General features: G+C 46.8%; 1 protein-coding gene and 1 pseudogene across 1 annotated transcript in view; both read left to right on the forward strand.

Moving 5' to 3' along the window:
- The window catches only part of LOC126259801 (uncharacterized), a 53,424-nt gene that overhangs the window by 16,574 nt on the left and 13,878 nt on the right, over positions 1-22,972 (forward strand). The window contains exons 2-4 of the mRNA XM_049956825.1: positions 7,110-7,214; positions 14,258-14,550; positions 14,771-14,953. Of these exons, the coding sequence (XP_049812782.1) occupies positions 7,110-7,214; positions 14,258-14,550; positions 14,771-14,953 (581 nt within the window). The remainder of the gene's footprint in view (positions 1-7,109; positions 7,215-14,257; positions 14,551-14,770; positions 14,954-22,972) is intronic.
- Positions 13,842-13,959, forward strand: LOC126261308 (5S ribosomal RNA; annotated as a pseudogene).

The following is a 22,972-nucleotide window of genomic DNA, read 5'->3' on the forward strand; positions in this document are numbered from 1 at the left end:
CAACTTCTTCCTGTTTTCTCGATTGATCTACACTCCTGGAAATGGAAAAAAGAACACATTGACACCGGTGTGTCAGACCCACCATACTTGCTCCGGACACTGCGAGAGGGCTGTACAAGCAATGATCACACGCACGGCACAGCGGACACACCAGGACCCGCGGTGTTGGCCGTCGAATGGCGCTAGCTGCGCAGCATTTGTGCACCGCCGCCGTCAGTGTCAGCCAGTTTGCCGTGGCATACGGAGCTCCATCGCAGTCTTTAACACTGGTAGCATGCCGCGACAGCTTGGACGTATAGTGGGCATGCGGGAGGCCGGGTGGACGTACCGCCGAATTGCTCAACACGTGGGGCGTGAGGTCTCCACAGTACATCGATGTTGTCGCCAGTGGTCGGCGGAAGGTGCACGTGCCCGTCGACCTGGGACCGGACCGCAGCGACGCACGGATGCACGCCAAGACCGTAGGATCCTACGCAGTGCCGTAGGGGACCGCACCGCCACTTCCCAGCAAATTAGGGACACTGTTGCTCCTGGGGTATCGGCGAGGACCATTCGCAACCGTCTCCATGAAGCTGGGCTACGGTCCCGCACACCGTTAGGCCGTCTTTCGCTCACGCCCCAACATCGTGCAGCCCGCCTCCAGTGGTGTCGCGACAGGCGTGAATGGAGGGACGAATGGAGACGTGTCGTCTTCAGCGATGAGAGTCGCTTCTGCCTTGGTGCCAATGATGGTCGTATGCGTGTTTGGCGCCGTGCAGGTGAGCGCCACAATCAGGACTGCATACGACCGAGGCACACAGGGCCAACACCCGGCATCATGGTGTGGGGAGCGATCTCCTACACTGGCCGTACACCACTGGTGATCGTCGAGGGGACGTTGAATAGTGCACGGTACATCCAAACCGTCATCGAACCCATCGTTCTACCATTCCTAGACCGGCAAGGGAACTTGCTGTTCCAACAGGACAATGCACGTCCGCATGTATCCCGTGCCACCCAACGTGCTCTAGAAGGTGTAAGTCAACTACCCTGGCCAGCAAGATCTCCGGATCTGTCCCCCATTGAGCATGTTTGGGACTGGATGAAGCGTCGTGTCACGCGGTCTGCACGTCCAGCACGAACGCTGGTCCAACTGAGGCGCCAGGTGGAAATGGCATGGCAAGCCGTTCCACAGGACTACATCCAGCATCTCTACGATCGTCTCCATGGGAGAATAGCAGCCTGCATTGCTGCGAAAGGTGGATATACACTGTACTAGTGCCGACATTGTGCATGCTCTGTTGCCTGTGTCTATGTGCCTGTGGTTCTGTCAGTGTGATCATGTGATGTATCTGACCCCAGGAATGTGTCAATAAAGTTTCCCCTTCCTGGGACAATGAATTCACGGTGTTCTTATTTCAATTTCCAGGAGTGTATGTTCAGTTTTCCAAGGCCTATCCACTGTGCTAACTTATAACTAAATCTCAGGGGGGTGCGATGGGGAGGTTCCCTTGTTAGTGACAGGGTAGAATCGCAGTCGTCACAAGCTGCCCAGCGCCGGCTAGAGGGCGCTGTCGTCGGTGTCGGTGTCGTAGTGCCAACCTGACAACTTGTACCTACTCTGTGGCATCGTAGCTATCGATACCACAATGGAAATGTCTGTTGTTCCTAATATACCTATAAATAATAATTTTACTGAAGTTTTGTGTAATATTATTATTATTATTATTATTATTATTTTCGATTATTCCCATTTAAGAGAGCGTTTGAACTTGAATTCCTTTATGATGATTGTTTATGTTTTTTTCTGAGCCCAAATTTTCTTCATGTATTCACTGTGTTGTTTCTTTCGCTCCGCTGTCCATTTGCATCCTGGTCTCTTCTGTGCTGTGGTGTCAAATTTATGTTTTTTGATGATGTTCCTGAATTCAGTTCTATTTTCTGCATCGTTTACTGTTATGTGTGCTTGTCTCTTCAACTTCTTGTATCCATTTTGTTTTTCCCCTGCCTGAGTTGATGACTTTAAGGGTCATATTGACCCGAACAGTAGATTTGTATGGTAAAATTGAACAGAACAGTAGACTTAAAAGGGGTGACCGCCATCATTTCTCTCTCTCTCTCTCTCTCTCTCTCTCTCTCTCTCTCTCCGTCCCCCCCCCCCTCCCCAGCTGTCTGCGTTTATGATATCCAAGTGAAAGAGTGCGAACGTTCCCCTAAATGGCTGGGAATTTTGAAGCATGGCGAGACTTGGGTACCAGCCAAGTACCTCCCCGTCGCGGAACTGGCGCTTTTACACGCACGGCTACCCGCGCGGATTGATATAAACAAATGACTATGCCTATATTAAAACATTTTGTACGTTTTATTTTCTTCGTCATTGAAATTACGGTAAAGGCATCTGTCGAACGTTATATGTTGGGGAAACGCTTTATTAAAAATAAAATTAAAAAAAATGACGCACCAAAAAGGAATTATCCGAATGTGACAGAAATTGGCATGTACAGACAAACAAACGATAACAGTTTCACAATTCGAGCAAGTTAATAACGCGTTGGTCCACCTCTGGCTCTTATGCAAGAAGTTATTCAAAAAAATGTTCAAATGTGTGTGAAATCTTATGGGACTTAACTGCTATGGTCATCAGTTCCTAAGCTCACACACTACTTAACCTAAATTATCCTGAGGACAAACACACACACCCATGCCCGAGGGAGGACTCGAACCTCCGCCGGGACCAGCCGCACAGTTTATGACTGCAGCGCCTAAGACCGCTCGGCTAATCCCGCGCGGCAAGAAGTTATTCCTCTTGGCATTGATCGGCAGAGTTTGACAACTACGAAGCCAAGCCGTAAAACTCTCGCCGTGTGGGTGGGCATTATCTTGCTGAACTGTAAACCCGGGATGGCTTGCCACGAAGGGCAACAGAACAAGGCGTAGAATATCGTCTACGTACCGTTGTGATGTAAGGATGATGTGGATGACAAGGAAAGGAGTTCTGACATGAAAAATGGCATTCCAGACCATAATACCTGTTTTTTTGGGCTCTGTGGCGAGCGACAACCAGGTTGATATCCCATCGCTATCCAGAGAGTGTCGAGACCCGCCTTCGACCTGGAATCTCATTGACTGGACTAAAATTTGAGCCATAATCATCAGCAAAGACGTGTCTGGAGACGCGATATCAACTTGACTGTAGCCCGCCATACGGCCCGACAACCAGGATTTATAGTCTGGGGTGCCAGTTCTTTTCATAGTAGGACCCCTTTTGTTGTCATCTGAAGGCACGCTTACAGCACAGTGGTGCTCTGGCGATATTCTACGCCCCGTTTTGTTGCCCTTCGTGGCAAACCATCCTAGGCTTACATTTCAGCAAGACAATGCCAGCCTGCACACGACAAGAGTTTCTACTGCTTGTCTTTGTGCTTAGTAAACCCTACATTGTGCCAGTAAAGTCCCCGGAACTCTCCCCAACTTCCCAGATGAGAACTTTTAGAGCATTACGGGCAGGGCGCACCAACCAGCTCGAGATTCTGGCAATCTAGCACGCCAGTTGTACAGAATCTGGCACGGTATCCCTCAGGAGGACGTGCAACAACTCTGTCAAGCAATGCCAAGTCGAATAAGTGCTTGCGTAAGGGCCAGAGGTGGTCCAATGCGTTATTGACTTGCTTAATTTGTGAACTTACGAGGCCTGTTCAGAAAGTAAGCTCCGATTGATTGCCAAATTGAAAGCACAGTGAACATCAGAAATGTTTTACTTGTAACAATTAGCTACACCTTTCAGCTACTTCTCTACGTAGTCGCCGTTCTGACTTAGACTTTTGTCATAGCGTTGTACCAACTTTTCAATAGCCTCATCATAGAAGGCAGCCGCCAGTGCTTTCCGCCAATTCTCCACGCTGGCCTACACCTCGTTGTCTGTGTCAAAATGTTGTCGTCAAAGACAGCGGTTCATGTGACCAGAGATGAAACTCAGGGGGAGACAATTGCGGACTGTATTGTGGGTAATCTAACATTTCCATTTGCAAACGATGCAGGAGCATCTTCATTGCCCCTGCAGAATGCGGCTGAGAATAGTCTTGAAGAAGAAACAGCACGACAGTTATGTAATGTTAGCTGCATAGCTTCAGGCGAAATTTCTCACCAGGCCCTCGTACTTGGCGGCAGACACTATTTTCTAGACATCTTTACGCACTCACTGCGAGCTCAGAAATGAGAAGAGCGACGTGATGCTAACTGGGGTTATACTAGAGACACTACCCAACACATCTGTGCAAAGCTTTATCGGATTTTCATAGTCGTTTCCATTTCGCGACCGATCGGAGCTTACTTTCTGAACGCCCCTCGTATTTCTGTTGAACACATCAACCACTATTTTTCTGAAATTGTAATCATTTGTCTGCCTGACATGTATTGACATGTATATCACATCCATCGATTTCCGTCCCATTCGTGTAATTCCTTCGTGGTGTCTCTCTCTCTCTCTCTCTCTCTCTCTCTCTCTCTCTCTCTCTCTCTGTCTCTCTCCCTCTGTGCGTGTGTGTGTCTGCCTGTCTTTTTTCCCTTAGAATGTATTTCTTGAAATCTGTTAACTTTAGGAGGGGGGGGGGGGGGGGAGGTCCTGACAACATGGTCATTAACGAAGATGATACAATGAGGAATTTTTAGAATTTTTAGGTGAAGATAATGTTAGGTCAGACTGTTAGTGGTTTTAGTCGGTTTCGTTACCTCTCCTGGATGCTTAGAAGGTGTGTATTCCGGTTTAGATTCCTTAGTCTTAACTACTTAGCCGCGTTAGTAAGAGGAATGGGTTGGCTGAAAATGGACATGTGAAATAAGGGTAATGGAAACATTGAATGCTGACTTGGTTTTGCTGTGGATGATATTGGAGTCTACATTTGTTCTACCATTCCACTAGATGATTCAGGTTCCATTGGAGAGCGTGAGGGGTGGAACATGCAATCCTTGTCGTCCCTCATAAAACGAGGCTATCAATCCCTTTTCATATGCAGCTGCTGTTACTAGTTACGCAGCCCTCTCTGTTTCGTAGGCCGGATGTCTTTAGAAGTCACCAGAGTGAAGGAATTGTGATCCAATGATATAAAAATTCCTTAGCTGCTGTCTGTCGGATGGCTTCGCTAAGGCACAATTCATTCTACCGTGAATGCCAAGTTGTTTATAATGAGTGCACCGAACCAAGTTGTTGCCAAGTTGAGGCTGTATTCGTCACTTAAGGAAACATGACCTTTAACATCTTACACGTACGGCTTGTGGCTCCGTTTGGACGTTTCAGTCACACATTTTAAGTACACTCTGATTTCAGAAGATGCACGTCACATTAAATTAGAAACTAACCATTTCACCCAACATTATGATGCATATAGAGTATCTACACAATTAAAGCCCACAGCTGCAGACGGGACTCCAACTTGCGTAGTGCGTCTCACGAAGCCGCAGTGTGACACCGATCCAGCAGCGGCCAGCAAACTGCCTTCCACCTTCAAGTGTGACACCGCACTGAAATTTCCGAGATCTTGCGGACTTTCCTCTGAAACATCCTGTCTACACATTCTCGATTAGGCTAGAACACTGACGACATCTTATGCTGTGAGACACGTTTTGTGAATGTTGCGTAACATACACTCCTGGAAATGGAAAAAAAAAACACATTGACACCGGTGTGTCAGACCCACCATACTTGCTCCGGACACTGCGGACACACCAGGAACCGCGGTGTTGGCCGTCGAATGGCGCTAGCTGCGCAGCATTTGTGCACCGCCGCCGTCAGTTTCAGCCAGTTTTCCGTGGCATACGGAGCTCCATCGCAGTCTTTAACACTGGTAGCATGCCGCGACAGCGTGGACGTGAACCGTATGTGCAGTTGACGGACTTTGAGCGAGGGCGTATAGTGGGCATGCGGGAGGCCGGGTGGACGTACCGCCGAATTGCTCAACACGTGGGGCGTGAGGTCTCCACAGTACATCGATGTTGTCGCCAGTGGTCGGCGGAAGGTGCACGTGCCCGTCGACCTGGGACCGGACCGCAGCGACGCACGGATGCACGCCAAGACCGTAGGATCCTCCGCAGTGCCGTAGGGGACCGCACCGCCACTTCCCAGCAAATTAGGGACACTGTTGCTCCTGGGGTATAGGCGAGGACCATTCGCAACCGTCTCCATGAAGCTGGGCTACGGTCCCGCACACCGTTAGGCCGTCTTCCGCTCACGCCCCAACATCGTGCAGCCCGCCTCCAGTGGTGTCGCGACAGGCGTGAATGGAGGGACGAATGGAGACGTGTCGTCTTCAGCGATGAGAGTCGCTTCTGCCTTGGTGCCAATGATGGTCGTATGCGTGTTTGGCGCCGTGCAGGTGAGCGCCACAATCAGGACTGCATACGACCGAGGCACACAGGGCCAACACCCGGCATCATGGTGTGGGGAGCGATCTCCTACACTGGCCGTACACCACTGGTGATCGTCGAGGGGACACTGAATAGTGCACGGTACATCCAAACCGTCATCGAACCCATCGTTCTACCATTCCTAGACCGGCAAGGGAACTTGCTGTTCCAACAGGACAATGCACGTCCGCATGTATCCCGTGCCACCCAACGTGCTCTAGAAGGTGTAAGTCAACTACCCTGGCCAGCAAGATCTCCGGATCTGTCCCCCATTGAGCATGTTTGGGACTGGATGAAGCGTCGTGTCACGCGGTCTGCACGTCCAGCACGAACGCTGGTCCAACTGAGGCGCCAGGTGGAAATGGCATGGCAAGCCGTTCCACAGGACTACATCCAGCATCTCTACGATCGTCTCCATGGGAGAATAGCAGCCTGCATTGCTGCGAAAGGTGGATATACACTGTACTAGTGCCGACATTGTGCATGCTCTGTTGCCTGTGTCTATGTGCCTGTGGTTCTGTCAGTGTGATCATGTGATGTATCTGACCCCAGGAATGTGTCAATAAAGTTTCCCCTTCCTGGGACAATGGATTCACGGTGTTCTTATTTCAATTTCCAGGAGTGTACATGTATTCGGTGCCGGATGATGCAGTTATGCTCCTCAAAAGTTTGATACTGAAATGTCTCGAAGTCCTTCGATTCCTTGACAACAGTTGTGATGTATGTTGCAGGCAGTACTGACGGAGGCCTCTTCACTGAAACAACGTCTGCAGCAAATCCGAGACGCTGGCTGCAGTGAACCTGGCCAGATCATCTGCACTGACAATTGTTCCAAGGTAAGAGCCAGCTGTGATACGATATATAACTGGTTTCTTGTTACCATACTGAAAATCTTAGTGTACATTTTCTCTTACGAGCTGTGGCAATTAAGAATTGAGCACCTTACTGAAACAGTGCTCCTTCTAAAATAACTAATATCGATATTCGTTTCTATTACTGGCAAAGTGAATGCTTTATATAATACACATCTACAACAAAGATTGATTGGTTTTTTATCTTCTTGTTGCCCCATAATTTATTTTCGTTTGTGAGAGATGTTGCGTAGGTACTTCAAAAAGTAAGTTAAGCGTTACTTTGGCAGGCCAAGTAACTTTTATTGACTGCTACACTGCAGTTCGTAGTGACACAGAAACATGACACTATTTTTCAACTCAGCCACGAATCTCCGTAAAAAAGATTGATCGGAACATTTTACAAATGGTTGAGTTTTTCGACGATAGAAATCCGCTCCTTGGACGTTTGGGTACCGCTGTGTGAACGTAATCATCGTTGAAAAATCTGTAATAGCGCTGCGAATCAGTTCCCAGACTGCCTGGATACTGTCGTCTGTGACCTTCCAGCGTCATCAGCATCACCAACACCTGCGCGGCCTTGGTCAAATTGTTGGCACCATTACACTACGGTTGGATGCTACATTCCACTTGATCCAATTTCTTCCCTTAATGTCACTGTGATTTTCAATATTAGACGTTTTGCCCAGAAGAATCGTATTGTCTCGAGTACTTCGACTTTGGACTACCTTTCCATTTGCTGCACCACTTCAGTCGTACATTATGTTGGACCTGCCATCCGCACTGCAACAGGAAGGCGTTGCAGGAAACGCAGAACGTGTTCTTTTTTCTGACAATGCACATTCTATTTGCGCCATGACCTTAACTTTGGAAGACGCGTGTAACTTACTTTTTGAAGTAACGCTCGCACGAAGTGAGGGGGCGAAGTGGAGGTAATATCAAATACTTTTTCTTTTAAAGCAAAATACCAAATTTAAACTTTGGAAGTTGCAACATAAATGTCACTGTGTTAGTTTATACACTCCTGGAAATGGAAATAAGAACACATTGACACCGGTGTGTCAGACCCACCATTCTTGCTCCGGACACTGCGAGAGGGCTGTACAAGCAATGATCACACGCACGGCACAGCGGACACACCAGGAACCGCGGTGTTGGCCGTCGAATGGCGCTAGCTGCGCAGCATTTGTGCACCGCCGCCGTCAGTGTCAGCCAGTTTGCCGTGGCATACGGAGCTCCATCGCAGTCTTTAACACTGGTAGCATGCCGCGACAGCGTGGACGTCAACAGTATGTGCAGTTGACGGACTTTGAGCGAGGGCGTATAGTGGGCATGCGGGAGGCCGGGTGGACGTACCGCCGAATTGCTCAACACGTGGGGCGTGAGGTCTCCACAGTACATCGATGTTGTCGCCAGTGGTAGGCGGAAGGTGCACGTGCCCGTCGACCTGGGAGCGGACCGCAGCGACGCACGGATGCACGCCAAGACCGTAGGATTCTACGCAGTGCCGTAGGGGACCGCACCGCCACTTCCCAGCAAATTAGGGACACTGTTGCTCCTGGGGTATCGGCGAGGACCATTCGCAACCGTCTCCATGAAGCTGGGCTACGGTCCCGCACACCGTTAGGCCGTCTTCCGCTCACGCTCCAACATCGTGCAGCCCGCCTCCAGTGGTGTCGCGACAGGCGTGAATGGAGGGACGAATGGAGACGTGTCGTCTTCAGCGATGAGAGTCGCTTCTGCCTTGGTGCCAATGATGGTCGTATGCGTGTTTGGCGCCGTGCAGGTGAGCGCCACAATCAGGACTGCATACGACCGAGACACACAGGGCCAACACCCGGCATCATGGTGTGGGGAGCGATCTCCTACACTGGCCGTAAACCACTGGTGATCGTCGAGGTGACACTGAATAGTGCACGGTACATCCAAACCGTCATCGAACCCATCGTTCTACCATTCCTAGACCGGCAAGGGAACTTGCTGTTCCAACAGGACAATGCACGTCCGCATGTATCCCGTGCCACCCAACGTGCTCTAGAAGGTGTAAGTCAACTACCCTGGCCAGCAAGATCTCCGGATCTGTCCCCCATTGAGCATGTTTGGGACTGGATGAAGCGTCGTCTCACGCGGTCTGCACGTCCAGCACGAACGCTGGTCCAACTGAGGCGCCAGGTGGAAATGGCATGGCAAGCCGTTCCACAGGACTACATCCAGCATCTCTACGATCGTCTCCATGGGAGAATAGCAGCCTGCATTGCTGCGAAAGGTGGATATACACTGTACTAGTGCCGACATTGTGCATGCTCTGTTGCCTGTGTCTATGTGCCTGTGGTTCTGTCAGTGTGATCATGTGATGTATCTGACCCCAGGAATGTGTCAATAAAGTTTCCCCTTCCTGGGACAATGAATTCACGGTGTTCTTATTTCAATTTCCAGGAGTGTATATCTATGATAAAGGATCAATAATAATTTTCATGAAAAATGAATATGTTCAATAATTACAGTAGATTTTTTAACTTGCTATAAATTATGACCATTTTGAGGCGGGATGGTAATATGAAACTAACATTGCAAGTTTATATTTTTATTAATGAAATTATTAAGTTATATTTTGACCTCGCCTAGCAGTAAATCACAAATTGTAATGTACATTTGTAGTAAGGTTATTTTTATGAGCTACAAACCACAATTACAATTCACAATTAACAGTTTTTCATTAACAAAAGCCGCAAATGAATACTTCATTCTTACGACCACTGCACAACATATCCTTTCCTGACACATGGCACGGTGAACTCTTAAGTTCTCCAGATTTTGATTTTTTAAATGCCCCGCCACAAATCAGGCAGTCTGGATCATCGTTTTCAGGAACTTTTCCCCTACAGGTTCCGACCGAGTTGAACTGCCAGAAGATAGCCTTTCTATTTCCTCTACCTCCCTAGAACTTTCATCTTCATTACACTTGGTGATCGTTTTTATGCCATCTGTATTGATGTCTTCTTCTGCTGTAAATTCTGTTCACTTTGCTTCTTGTCTGTGGAACACTTTAACGCATTTCTATAGGGTAGGCTGGTAGGACAGTAGCCGAAAGTGCTTTCCGACTTCTTTTTTTTGCACTTGGGAATGAAGAGATGTTTTGTGGCTTGATATCGCCTTCAGTTGTTGATGAATCTGATGTCTGCTCTTCCGCTCGCCCCCTATTGCCTTTCTTGGAATCACCAACGGTTTCCCTTCCAGAAGTTTGTAGGTCATCATCTTCTTTACAGAGTACTTCACCACTGTCAGCAACCTGTTCTTCTTCGTCTTCAGCTGCAATGAAATCAGCTTCCGTGAAAACACCTCTGATTAGTGAATATATGCCGGGACATATCAGTCCACTGACCGCTATTGCACCTCTCTGGACATTATGTCTTTCCGAACTTCTCCCCAATATCAGAGGTGTCCATACCGCCTGTTCGTGGTGCCTGTCTTATTCCTTCACTTCAATATGTCTTTTGGGAAACCCGGAAAGTCTTCTTCAGGGGCTGAAGTCCATGTCGCAAGCAGAAGATGGTTATATGTTTACCTTTTCGTTTTATTAGGACCTTTATATTTATGGTATGAGAATAATGTCTGCCCAATATGAGCAAGGCTGGGGATTCAGCTGTAGGTTTTGTAGGTTCAGTGGGTTAACAATCTAGTGAATAGATAAGACTGTACCCAGCCTGATATATGACATTTTCCAATAGCTCCAGGAGACGCAGCTTTCATTAGTCTGTCTGTCAAACTGGTCCGTGCGGATGCACTAAGCTGCTACCTGCACTCATGCACGTGATGATCGTCGCTGGACTCTCGCTCCTTCCAGCAGTAAGGGCTTCTATCTGTTTTCTTCCCTTATTGACAATTACAGGTGGATTTTTTTTTTCACTACACTAAGACCAGACCCGTCAACGTTGGAGAACCGTTTTATTGCATTCGATTTCCAGAAGTACAAAACATTTAATGACACCTTCTCGCGTAAAGCCGACAGCTGGAGCACACGATGTTCCTTCACGCTTTTGTACTGAAAGCTGATTCTTGTGTGTATTCATGCCATCCGGCCATATGGTCACTGAATGGATTGCAGATTCCATTTCTTACTGCCAGTTGATATGCCGCTGATCTTACGTCATTCTGAGTGAATCCACAAAACTTCTTTTTCATCAATAGGCAATAACCAACAAAGTCCTTTATAATTTCTTGGCAAAGAACAGATTCTCTACCTAATTCTTCACGTGATGCACTTTTTACGTCTATATTCTTTCTAGTCAGCTTTCTAAAGCTTTTGATATATTGAAACCATTTGCTGCTTCCTTTAGAGTCTTGATTTTATCCCTGACAGCCATTATTGTATGAAATCTTCATGGCGCCATTTCTGTCGCATTCCTCTTACTTCAGACCATAACCTGCTTCTTGGCGTGTTGACACCTACAAAACAGAAGAGTGGTTGTAACATTGAAAAGCGTGTTTCATATTTCCACCAATGCCATTTTCGAAACTGACCAATTAAGTTAGACTTTGATTAAGAGTTTCAAATACCTGAAATTATCATTTGTAGATTTAAGTTTGTGATTAAATCATAATGTAGAAACAGTATTCTAATTTGTAAATAAAGCTAGCAGACAGTATTTGAATCTAACCTCGCGAAACAAAGCGCGTCTACTGACGGCCGGAAACAATCTCATACTGTGTGAGACCTTAACTTTTCCCGGCGAATTGAATGTTCAAATAACTTACGGGTTTTCTGCCGGGTGACGTCGTCGAACACCGCTGATGTTTCGACAGGAGCACACCCTGTCATTCTCCAGCTCCAGGCACAAATGCGTGCCTTGAGAATGACAGGGTGTGCTCCTGTCGAAACATCAGCGGTGTTCGACGACGTCACCCGGCAGCAAACCCGTAAGTTATTTGAATCTCATACTGATCTCTGCGGCCTCTGCTGGAAGAAACAGAACATTAATGTAGCGACAACTGAATCTGCTTCTAGATGCCATTAGCAGTCTGCAAATACGATGACGTTTCATATTATCACAATCTCCTCTAATTCAACAAGACTCCATAAATACCAAATTTGCCTTTTCTCAGTACACTCTTAGGAACCATGAAATTACCGTATATTTATAATTTTAAAATCTGCGTCTTTCTGTCCGATTTCATGCGTTTCTTAAGATACTGGCTGCGCACAAATGAGCACTGAAATCAGCTGTGAATCAGTTATTTGTTGTGTGTCCTCTTATGTGGGTGAGGCTCAGTTTGGACAATCTTCCACTATATGTCCGGTTGCTGCTTTTTTTTTTTTTTTTTTGACCGCGCATTCACATTTTGGAGATGGTATCTTCTCCCATTTATCGAGGGCGTCGGGGCTTCTCCACAGCGGTGTAATTTTGCGTGATTGAGGCTTCTCTGTCATGCTGAAACTTTGTCACTGATTTTTCAGTTCATCGGTTCTTTAACAGTGTCTAGGGCTCGTCTTCTTGACTTCAATGTTCTGCCACCCAACTATGTCGTTGTGTATGAGTGGTTGCAAGTTAAGGGGGGTAGGACGTCAAACGGGCCGACTTGGAGCAGGAGAGGCATCACAGGACATTTTAATTTCCAGCGTCTACACTTTTACAAATAAAGTCATAAAACTTTGTCAGCATCACCAGGAAGGATTCAGGATTCACACTCATTTCAGTGGAAGTTCGAAAACATAACAAAATAATTTTCTTTACATGTGAAATTTCATAATTTTTTCACTTACTTATGGCTGCCTTTGTTGCTGTAGGTACACTTTTCTTCATAAGTTAGACAGATTCTTCGATGAATTTTGCACAGCTTACATACCATACTTACAGGTGTATGAAACTCTAGAATTTATTTAATTTATGAAAAAACGAATGAGCTGTTATATTTTAAACTTCATGTTTAGAAAAAACACAAATTTTATAGTTAATTACCTCAATTTTTACCACAGTTCTTAACAGATGTGGAAAATTCTAGAGTTTCATACACCTGTAAGTATGGTTTGTATGCTGTGCAAAATTCATCGAAGAATCTCTCTTACTTATGAAGAAATGTGTACCTACAGCAACAAATGCTGCCATTAGTAAGTGAAAAAAATGATGAAATTTCACATGTAAAGAAAATTATTTCGTTATGTTTTCGAACTTCCACTGCTATGAGTGTGAATTCTGAATCCTTCCTGGTCATGCTGACAAAGTTTTATGAATTTATTTGTAAAAGTGTAGACACTGGAAATTAAAATGTCCTGTGATGCCTCTCCTGCTCCAGGTCGGCCCGTTTGACGTCCTACCCCCCTTAATCTTGTGGTACTCTCTAATAATAGGATTTTTATGCTGTGACTCCGGTGGTGGTATATGGCTCAAGGAAAGCAGGCATGCAGTAGGGGTGGATTTTATTGTGCCGCTGATAGTTCGCATAGTGTCGTTTAGAACAACATCAAGCTTGTTCGTATTGGAGCTATGAATCCATATAGGGGCGCAGCATTCCGCCACCGAATAGACGTGTCCAACTTCAGCTGCATGATGCGTACTTGCTATGGAGTCCTAAGAGGTGCCGCACAAATTATGTCCTCACTTTACCAGCGATCCTGGCAACGGCCTTGCCGCAGTGGATACACTGGTTCTCGTGAGATCACCGAAGTTAAGCGCTGTCGGGCGTGGCCGGCACTTGGATGGGTGACCATCCAGGCCGCCATGCGCTGTTGCCATTTTTCGGGGTGCACTCAGCCTGTTGATGCCAACTGAGGAGCTACTCGACCGAATAGTAGCGGCTCCGGTCAAATAAAACCGTCGTAACGACGGGGAGAGCGGTGTGCTGCCCACTCGCCCCTCCTATCGGCATCCTCTCCTGAGGATGACACGGCGGTCGGATGGTCCCGATGGGCCACATATGGCCTGAAGACGGAGTGCTTTTTTTTTACCAGCGATCTTCGTCAGATGCTACTTGTAAGGTTGTTTGCGGAGTATATGTGAAGGACACTTTACCGGTATGGTCGTGACTCGCAGGTGTCGGTGTGCCTGGGAGATGGCTCGAGCAGCACGGACGGCTTCACGACCATGCCTGTGGAGATCTGCAGCAGTGGCACCAGGTGTAGCGCGTCCAACATGACGTGCGTCGCCCCGTCACAGTCTGACTGCCACACGCTGGACAGTGGCTTCATGTGCCACGCCACCGGATACCTTCCAGACCCGTACAACTGCACCGTCTACCACCTGTGCCTCGACGTCAACCGGCCTCCCTTCCTCACTGGCAGCTGCACTGAGGGCTGGGCGTACGACCCTCTCACCACTGACTGCAGGTGAGTGTGCCTGCAGGCCTGGCATTCACTGAATGTGTTTCTTAATTAGACAAGTACTTATTTTATGATGTAATCCCCTTTCCCTAAGTTCAGGACTTATTCATTTGGACGAAATCTAGATTAACTGATCGAAAGTTGCATGGGGGCTTAATTATTATGCAATAATTTTAGTAGGTGTGTGTCCGGTTACGAAGTAACAGTGTGCGTGTTGTGTGCGCAGCCTGACGCAGCTGGACCGCGTCTGCACCGAGGGCCCGGTGCCGGCCTGCGAGACGGTGGGCCAGAACGGCGCCATCCCGGAGAACCAGCACATCTACTACGTCTGCGTCAACACGGGCGGCCACCTCAGGCCCATCCTGTACAAGTGCGAGCACGGCCAGATCTGGAGCGACACCAGCGACGAGTGAGTACCGACCAGCTGCTACTTCCGGCACCACGCACAGCCGAAGCTGTACTCTTCTTCTGCCAGACGAGGGACCCTTCATTGCCTGGCACTGAGATGGTGGAGGATTTGAAGGCTGGGTCAAGGACACTTTCACGCGAGTACAGTTTGCATCTGTGTCTGTATTCTGAAAGCCAACTTCTGTTGCGTGGTGTAGAGTACTTCTGACGCCACTACCACTTCCACCCCATCCCCGTTCCATTTGCAAGTGTTTCCTATTTATAAAGACCCTCGACAAACATCTTTATCACCAACAGTTTCACCAATTTTCTCATCATGATCATTTCGCGAGGCATACCGGGTGATCAAAAAGTCAGTATAAATTTGAAAACTTAATAAACCACGGAATAATGTAGGTAGAGAGGTAAAAATTGACACACATGCTTGGAATGACATGGAGTTTTATTAGAACCAAAAAAAGAAGTATTGCTAGACGCGTAAAAGATCTCTTGCGCGTGTCGTTTGGTGATGATCGTGTGCTTAGCCGCCACTTTCGTTATGCTTGGCTTCCCAGGTCCCCAGACCTCAGTCCGTGCGATTATTGGCTTTGGGGTTACCTGAAGTCGCAAGTGTATCGTGATCGACCGACATCTCTAGGGATCCTGAAGCACAACATCCCACGCCAATGCCTCACCATAACTCCGGACATGCTTTACAGTGCTGTTCACAACATTATTCGTCGGCTACAGCTATTGTTGAGAAATGATGGTAGACATATTGAGCATTTCCTGTAAAGAACACCATCTTTGCTTTGTATTATTTTGTTATGCTAATTATTGCTATTATGATCAGATGAAGCGCCATCTGTCGCACATTTTTTGAACTTTTGTGCCTTTTTTTTTTTGGTTCTAATAAAACCCCATGTCATTCCAAGCATTTGTGTCAATTTGTACCTCTCTATCTGCATTATTCCGTGATTTATTCAGTTTTCAAATTTATACTGACTTTTTGATCACCCGGTATACAGGGTGGTCCATTGATAGTGACCGGGCCAAACATCTCACGAAATAAGCAACAAACGAAACAGCTACAAAGAACGAAACTCGTCTAGCTTGAAGGGGGAAACCAGATGGCGCTATGGTTGGTCCGCTAGATGGCGTTGCCATAGGTCAAACGGATATCAACTGCGTTTTTTAAAATAGGAACCCCCATTTTTATTACATATTCGTGTAGTACGTTTAGAAATATGAATGTTTTAGTTGGACCACTTTTTTCGCTTTGTGATAGATGGCGCTGTAATAGTCGCAAACGTATAAGTACGTGGTATCACGCAACATTCCGCCAGTGCGGACGGTATTTGCTTCGTGACACATTACCCGTGTTAAAATGGACCGTTTACCAATTGTGGAAAAGATCGATATAGTGTTGATGTATGGCTATTGTGATCAAAATGCCCAACGGGCGTGTGCTATATATGCTGCTCGGTATCCTGGACGACATCATCCAAGTGTCCGGACCGTTCGTCGGATAGTTACGTTATTTAAGGAGACAGGAAGTGTTCAGCCACGTGTGAAACGTCAACCAAGACCTGCAACAAATGATGATGCCCAAGTAGGTGCTTTAGCTGCTGTCGCGGCTACTCCGCACATCAGTAGCAGACAAACTGCGCGAGAATCGGGAATCTCAAAAACGTCGGCGCTGAGAATGCTACATCAACATCGATTGCACCCGTACCATATTTCTATGCGCCAGGAATTGCATGGCGACGACTTTGAACGTCGTGTACAGTTCTGCCACTGGGCACAAGGGAAATTACGGGACGATGACAGATTTTTTGCACGCGTTCTATTTAGCGACGAAGCGTCATTTACAAACAGCGGTTACGTAAACCGGCATAATATGCACTATTGGACAACGGAAAATCCACGATGGCTGCGACGAGAGGAACATCAGCGACCTTGGCGAGTTAATGTATGGTGCGGCAATATGGGAGGAAGGATAATTGGCTCCCATTTTATCGACGGCAGTCTAAATGGTACAATGTATGCTGATTTCCTACGTAATGTTCTACCGATGTTACCACAAGATCTTTCACTGCAAGACAGAAGGCGATGTACTTCCAACGTGATGGATGTCCGGCACATAGCTCGCGTGCGGTTGAAGCGGTATGAATAGCATATTTCATGACAGGTGGATTGGTCGTCGAAGCACCATACCACGCCCCCACTTTCACCGGATCTGACGTCCCCGGATTTCTTTCTGTGGGGAAAGTTGAAAGATATTTTCTATCGTGATCCACCGACAACGCCTGACAACATGCGTGAGCGCATTGTCAATGCATGTGCGAACATTACGGAAGGCGAACTACTCGCTGTTGAGAGGAAGTCGTTACACGTATTGCCACATGCATTGAGGTTGACGGACATCATTTTGAGCATTTATTGCATTAATGTGGTATTTACAGGCAATCACGCTGTAACAGCATGCGTTGTCAGAAATAATAAGTTCACAGAGGCACATGTATCACATTGAAACAACCGAAATAAAATGTTCAAATGCACCTACGTTCTGTATTTTAATTTAAAAAACCTACCTGCTACCAATTGTACGTCTAAAATTGTGAGCCATATGTTTGTGACTATTACAGCGCCATGTATCACAAAGTGAAAAAAGTGGTCCAACTAAAACATTCATATTTCTTTACGTACTACACGAATATGTAATAAAAATGGGGGTTCCTATTTTTAAAAAAACGCAGTTGATATCCGTTTGACCTATGGGAGCGCCATCTAGCGGGCCAACCATAGCGTAATCTGGTTTCCCCCTTCAAGCTAGACAAGTTTCGTTCTTTGTAGTTTTTTCGTTTGACGCTTGTTTCGTGAGATATTTGGCCCGGTCACGATCAATGGACCACCCTGTATAGGAGGACCCCGCAATGAAAGATGGGCTGCGCTGGGGTGAGGTGGTTTGCGTATCTCAACCAAAATGGTAGGTGCAGCCGCAGCAGAGATCTACCAGGTGTTGCTACCCACGGAAATCCAGTGTGGTGTGTAATTATCGTATGGCAGCGAACTTTGGTAGATATTGTAATGTGTTAATGCGGAACCGATTTACGCTGGAAAAAATAATTAGTTCCAGTAGTGGCCACGAGGTACAAATCTAACGCTGTACACTTTTTGTATGATGGTATGACATCCATGCTGTCATAACGTGAGCCATTCTAAAGGTGGCAGGGGTAAAATACAGGGAGCGAAACGCTATTTACAATTTGTACAGAAACTAGATGGCAGTTATAAGAGTCGAGGGGCATGAAAGGGAAGCAGTGGTATGGAAGGGAGTGACACAGAGTTGTAGCCTCTCCCCGTTGTTATTCAATCTGTATATTGAGCAAGCAGTAAAGGAAACAAAAGAAAAATTCGGAGTAGCTATTAAAATCCATGGAGGAGAAATAAAAACTTTGAGGTTCACCGATGACATTGTAATTCTGTCAGAGACAGCAAAGGACTTGGAAGAGCAGTGTCTTGAAAGGAGGATATAAGATGAACATCAACAAAATCAAAACGAGGATAATGGAATGTAGTCGAATTAAGTCGGATGATGCTGAGGGAATTAGATTAGGAAATGAGACACTTAAAGTAGTAAAGGAGTTTTGCTATTTGGGAGCAAAATAACTGATGATGGTCGAAGTAGAGAGGATATAAAATGTAGACTGGCAATGGCATGGAAAGCGTTTCTGAAGAAGAGAAATTTGTTAACACCGAGTATAGATTTAAGTGTCAGGAAGTCGTTTCTGAAAGTATTTGTATGGAGTGTAGCCATGTATGAAAGTGAAACATGGACGATAAATAGTTTGGACAAGAAGAGAATAGAAGCTTTCGAAATGTGGGGCTACAGAAGAATGCTGAAGATTAGATGGGTAGATCACATAACTAATGAGGAGGTATTGAATAGAACTGGGGAAAAGAGGAGTTTGTGGCACAAATTGACAAGAAGAAGGAATCGGTTGGTAGGACATGTTCTGAGGCATCAATGGATCACAAACTTAGCATTGGAGGGCAGCGTGGAGGGTAAAAATCGTAGAGGGAGACCAAGAGATGAATACACTAAACAGATTCAGAAGGATGTAGGTTGCAATAGGTACTGGGAGATGAAGAAGCTTGCAGAGGATGGAGTAGCATGGAGAGCTGCATCAAACCAGTCTCAGGACTGAAGACCACAACAACAACGTGAGCGAAAGTACGGCTGGCAAGAAAAGAGACCGTGCACTGTTAATGAAACTGTTATTTGAACTGTAGCAGTTAAAATGTTGCATTGAGAGAGCATCACCGACTGCAAGGTCTGGCGAGAGACTCAATTTCATTAAATGGTTTAGAGAAGATGATAATTAAATTCTAAAAAAACGGGTGAGCTTGGTGTGACAACTGGAAGAGGAAGGTGTCCTATCCCGATGGAAGTTTTTGACGAGACTACTGATGCTCTAACTGGCCATGAAGCACGTGTCTTGGATGCCTGTGCAGTGTTACGAGAATACGAGAATTGTTAATCCAGTGGTCAATAGTACGGAAGGTTTTGCGGTCGATTTTACACTGGTACCCCTTCAAGAACCAGACGATGCGGCAATTGAAGCCGCATAATATGCAGCAACGTTCTGAGTTTGGGTCTTCTGTTTCCAGCACGTATCAAAATTGATGGCATGTGGCCAGACAATATTGTGTGGAGTGACGTGGCACATTTTACACTACAGGGTGCAGTGAGTCGACAAAAAGCCGAATTTGAGGCACTGTTAAACCAATTGTTGTGCCATTGCACTTGTTGTGTGTGACTGTGTGGTGTGGATTCATAAGCACCTTTATTGCCGATCCGTTTTTCTTTGATGAGAATATACACACAGAGGACCTGTCAGGAATACCATGATGTCGGCACTTAATCGAGATCTACTTGTACAGCACGTGATTCCTGCGCAACTGTGTGAAAACTTCTGTTTTCATACAATATGGGATAACACCTCATGTAGCTCGCCAAGCGAAAGATCTGCTTAATACAACCTTCCACGAACGTGTTATCTCCAGTGTTTTTCCTGCTGCATGACTTTCAAGATCACCTCATCTGAATCGAGTGACTTTTGTGCTCTGACGATATTTAAAAGAACTCGTTTACCAGGGACACGTTCGGTCTTTACCTGACCTGAAGTCCAGTATACGGAAACACATTGCTCAGATTCCAGCGGAGATGCTGCGACCAACTGTTGAACACGTCGTTTTACGAATGCAGCATCTCGTAAAGTCTCCGGTGCCCATATTGAACAAATTGTGTAAGCGGCAGTTAATAATAAATTCAATGTTATGTCTTTCTCTCTTGCTTGACCCTTTCTGCCAAAGTCACGTTCCTGATCCATTACATAAGGAAACGTGTCTGTATGTCTTTCTTGAATTTACAGCACCAGATTTGTACTTGGTGGCCATAATTGAAACTAACTTTTTATCAGCGTAAATCTGTTGCGCATTAAACGCAACATCAACGCAATACCTGCCAAGATTCGCTGCCATACGATAATTACAGTCCATACTGGGCCTCTGCGAGTTGCTGCAGTTTAATTATAACCACCCGGTATTTGTGGAGAGGCTAGGAAAAGGTTTTTTAAACCGGGAGATGGGGCTCCTCCACGCCCGCACCAACGTGGTGACCAAACCAAAAGCTCTACTGTCACCTCCGTAAACATGTTAGTTATCTAGTAAGTGGATCACAGGATGCTGGGCTGTGATGCTGTCCGTGCTTCTGGGTTAGGCTACGCATTAACACGGTCCATCAGGTGATAGATAGTGGACGAAACACGGGTGAGGGTAGCGATTTGAAGAGCAGAGGGAAAAAAGTGCCATGGCTTGTGCCGTGGGAAAAAAACCTCTGCGACAGTGGGATGGGTAGTAAGAGCAGTAGTGGCTTACTAGCTGCGATAGCTCATGCAAGGTTGGATTTGTTAGCATAGGTATCATGCATCATTACCGTGACAAGGGATGGCGATGTGTTGCTGCAGCTGCTACATTCCTGGAACAATCAAGATCGTTATACAGTAGTGGGAGATCGGCCACAGATCATCTCACTGTGTGGGGGATGTGTGGAGCTTGTTTGCATGCAGTGTACGGTACGGCTTCCCTGTGTGGTGCCAGTTATTCGACAGTGTATTTCAGCTGGATATCCAGTAATGGCGTCTGATTAACAGGGGCGCGCCTGTGCCGTTATGTTTGCGTATGCTTGGCCATAGATGTTATGTCCTTACAAGTATGTCTTTTGGTCTTTTACGTTTCCATCTATGGTTGTGGTCGTAGTTCCCCAGATTCAGAATAAACGGGTTCTGCGAATGTCTGGAGTTTCTGTATAGTCTTGTGGTGAGTTTGTGGATTACCTCCGTGAGAGTCTCAAGTCGGTATTCCCGGTGAAGGTCCGCGATGCGTGTGTATCGTGGAGTATTGCTTATGATTTTGAGTACTTTGATTTGTATGAGCTGCAGAAGGTGCAGGCGTGTAGGCGCAGCGTATCCCCAGACAGGAGCTGCGTACGTCATCAGGGGTCGGATAAGTGTCATGTACATGGACCTCGACACCCTTCTGTTCAGTGTGCTACGCCTGTTGAGCATAGGATAGAGCTGTTTGAGCCTCGCGCTAGCTCGGTTGGTCATGTGTTGTATGTGGTCCCCCCAAAGTAATTTCCGGTCCAGCCAGACACCGAGGTATTTGACTTTCTCGCGGAAACGTATTGGACGTGCATGTAGAGTTATTGGTCTGCAGTAGCTGTGTTTGCACCGTTGCTTCGGTCTTCTAGTGAACGTTGGCTTCGCACTTGTCGACGTTTACTCTAACACGCCATTTCTTCAACCAAGGCTCGGCCACTCTGAGTGCAGTCTGTAGGCGTGACGTAATGTTTGATGGTTTCAAATCTTGCGCAAGGATGGCTGTGTCATCCGCGTAGATTGCCATCATAGTGTTGTGTGTGGTTGGGAGATCGTTTATGTAGAGGTTAAACAGTAGGGGCCCTAGGATGCTTCCCTGGGGTACTCCCGCGTGTATACCGTGTCGTGTTGATTGTTTTCCCTGCACGTCAGTGTTGAAACTCCTGTCTGTGAGGTATGAGTGTATTAGACGCAGCAGCCCGTCGGGGAATCCCGCGTCGCTGAGTTTGCGGATGAGGCCGTTGTGCCATAGACGGTCGAAAGCCTTTTCGATGTCCAGGAACACTGCCCCTGTAGCTTTGTTTATGTTGAAGCCATGTGTTATATGTTCAACGACCCGTAGGAGTTGTTGTGTTGTGGAGTGGTGATTCCTGAAGCCGAATTGCTCCGGTCTCAGGATGTCATTTGTTATGCAGTGCCTAGTGATGCGTTTGAGAATCACCTTCTCAACAGTCTTACTGAGCGAGCTCAGAAGGCTGATGGGTCGGTAATTTTGTGGGAGGCTGTGGTCTTTCCCCGGCTTCCTGAATATCAGGACCTTGGCCGTCTTCCAAAAGGCGGGGAAGTGTTGGTGTTTTAGTATGGCATTCGTTATGTGTGTTAGGTACTCAGTTGCTTTATCCGTGAACTCCTGGAGGACACGGTTTTGAATGCCATCATGACCAGGAGCTTTCCTAGCAGCGGAATGCATTATAGCCCAGGAGACTTCGGCTGTACTAGCATGTCGAATGTCGTCGCGCGTGTGTAACCTCTTGGTCAGTAGCAAGTGTGAACACTGGATCTGATGGTACCAGGTTCGGTGTGAATGACGCTGCGAGTGTTCTGGCCATTAGTTCTGCTTTCTCTTCCGCTGAGTATGCAGGTCCGTCAGGCCCTTGAAGCGTTGGGGTGTATATTTTCTCCCTGGTGAAGTGTCGGGCTAGTTGCCACACGCCAGGTCGTGCGGTGTCCAGCCCTTCGAGTTTTTGGTTCCACTGTTGTGTTCTATGTGTTTGTATTTTATCGTGTATGATGCCCTGTAGTCTGTTAATGTGCCGTTTGAAGTACGGACGCCTGGTGCGCTGCCATTGTCTCCTGAGGCGATTCCTCATTGAGAT

This window comes from Schistocerca nitens, chromosome 5 (assembly GCF_023898315.1).
Source record: "Schistocerca nitens isolate TAMUIC-IGC-003100 chromosome 5, iqSchNite1.1, whole genome shotgun sequence".
Taxonomy (NCBI): Eukaryota; Metazoa; Arthropoda; class Insecta; order Orthoptera; family Acrididae; genus Schistocerca; species Schistocerca nitens.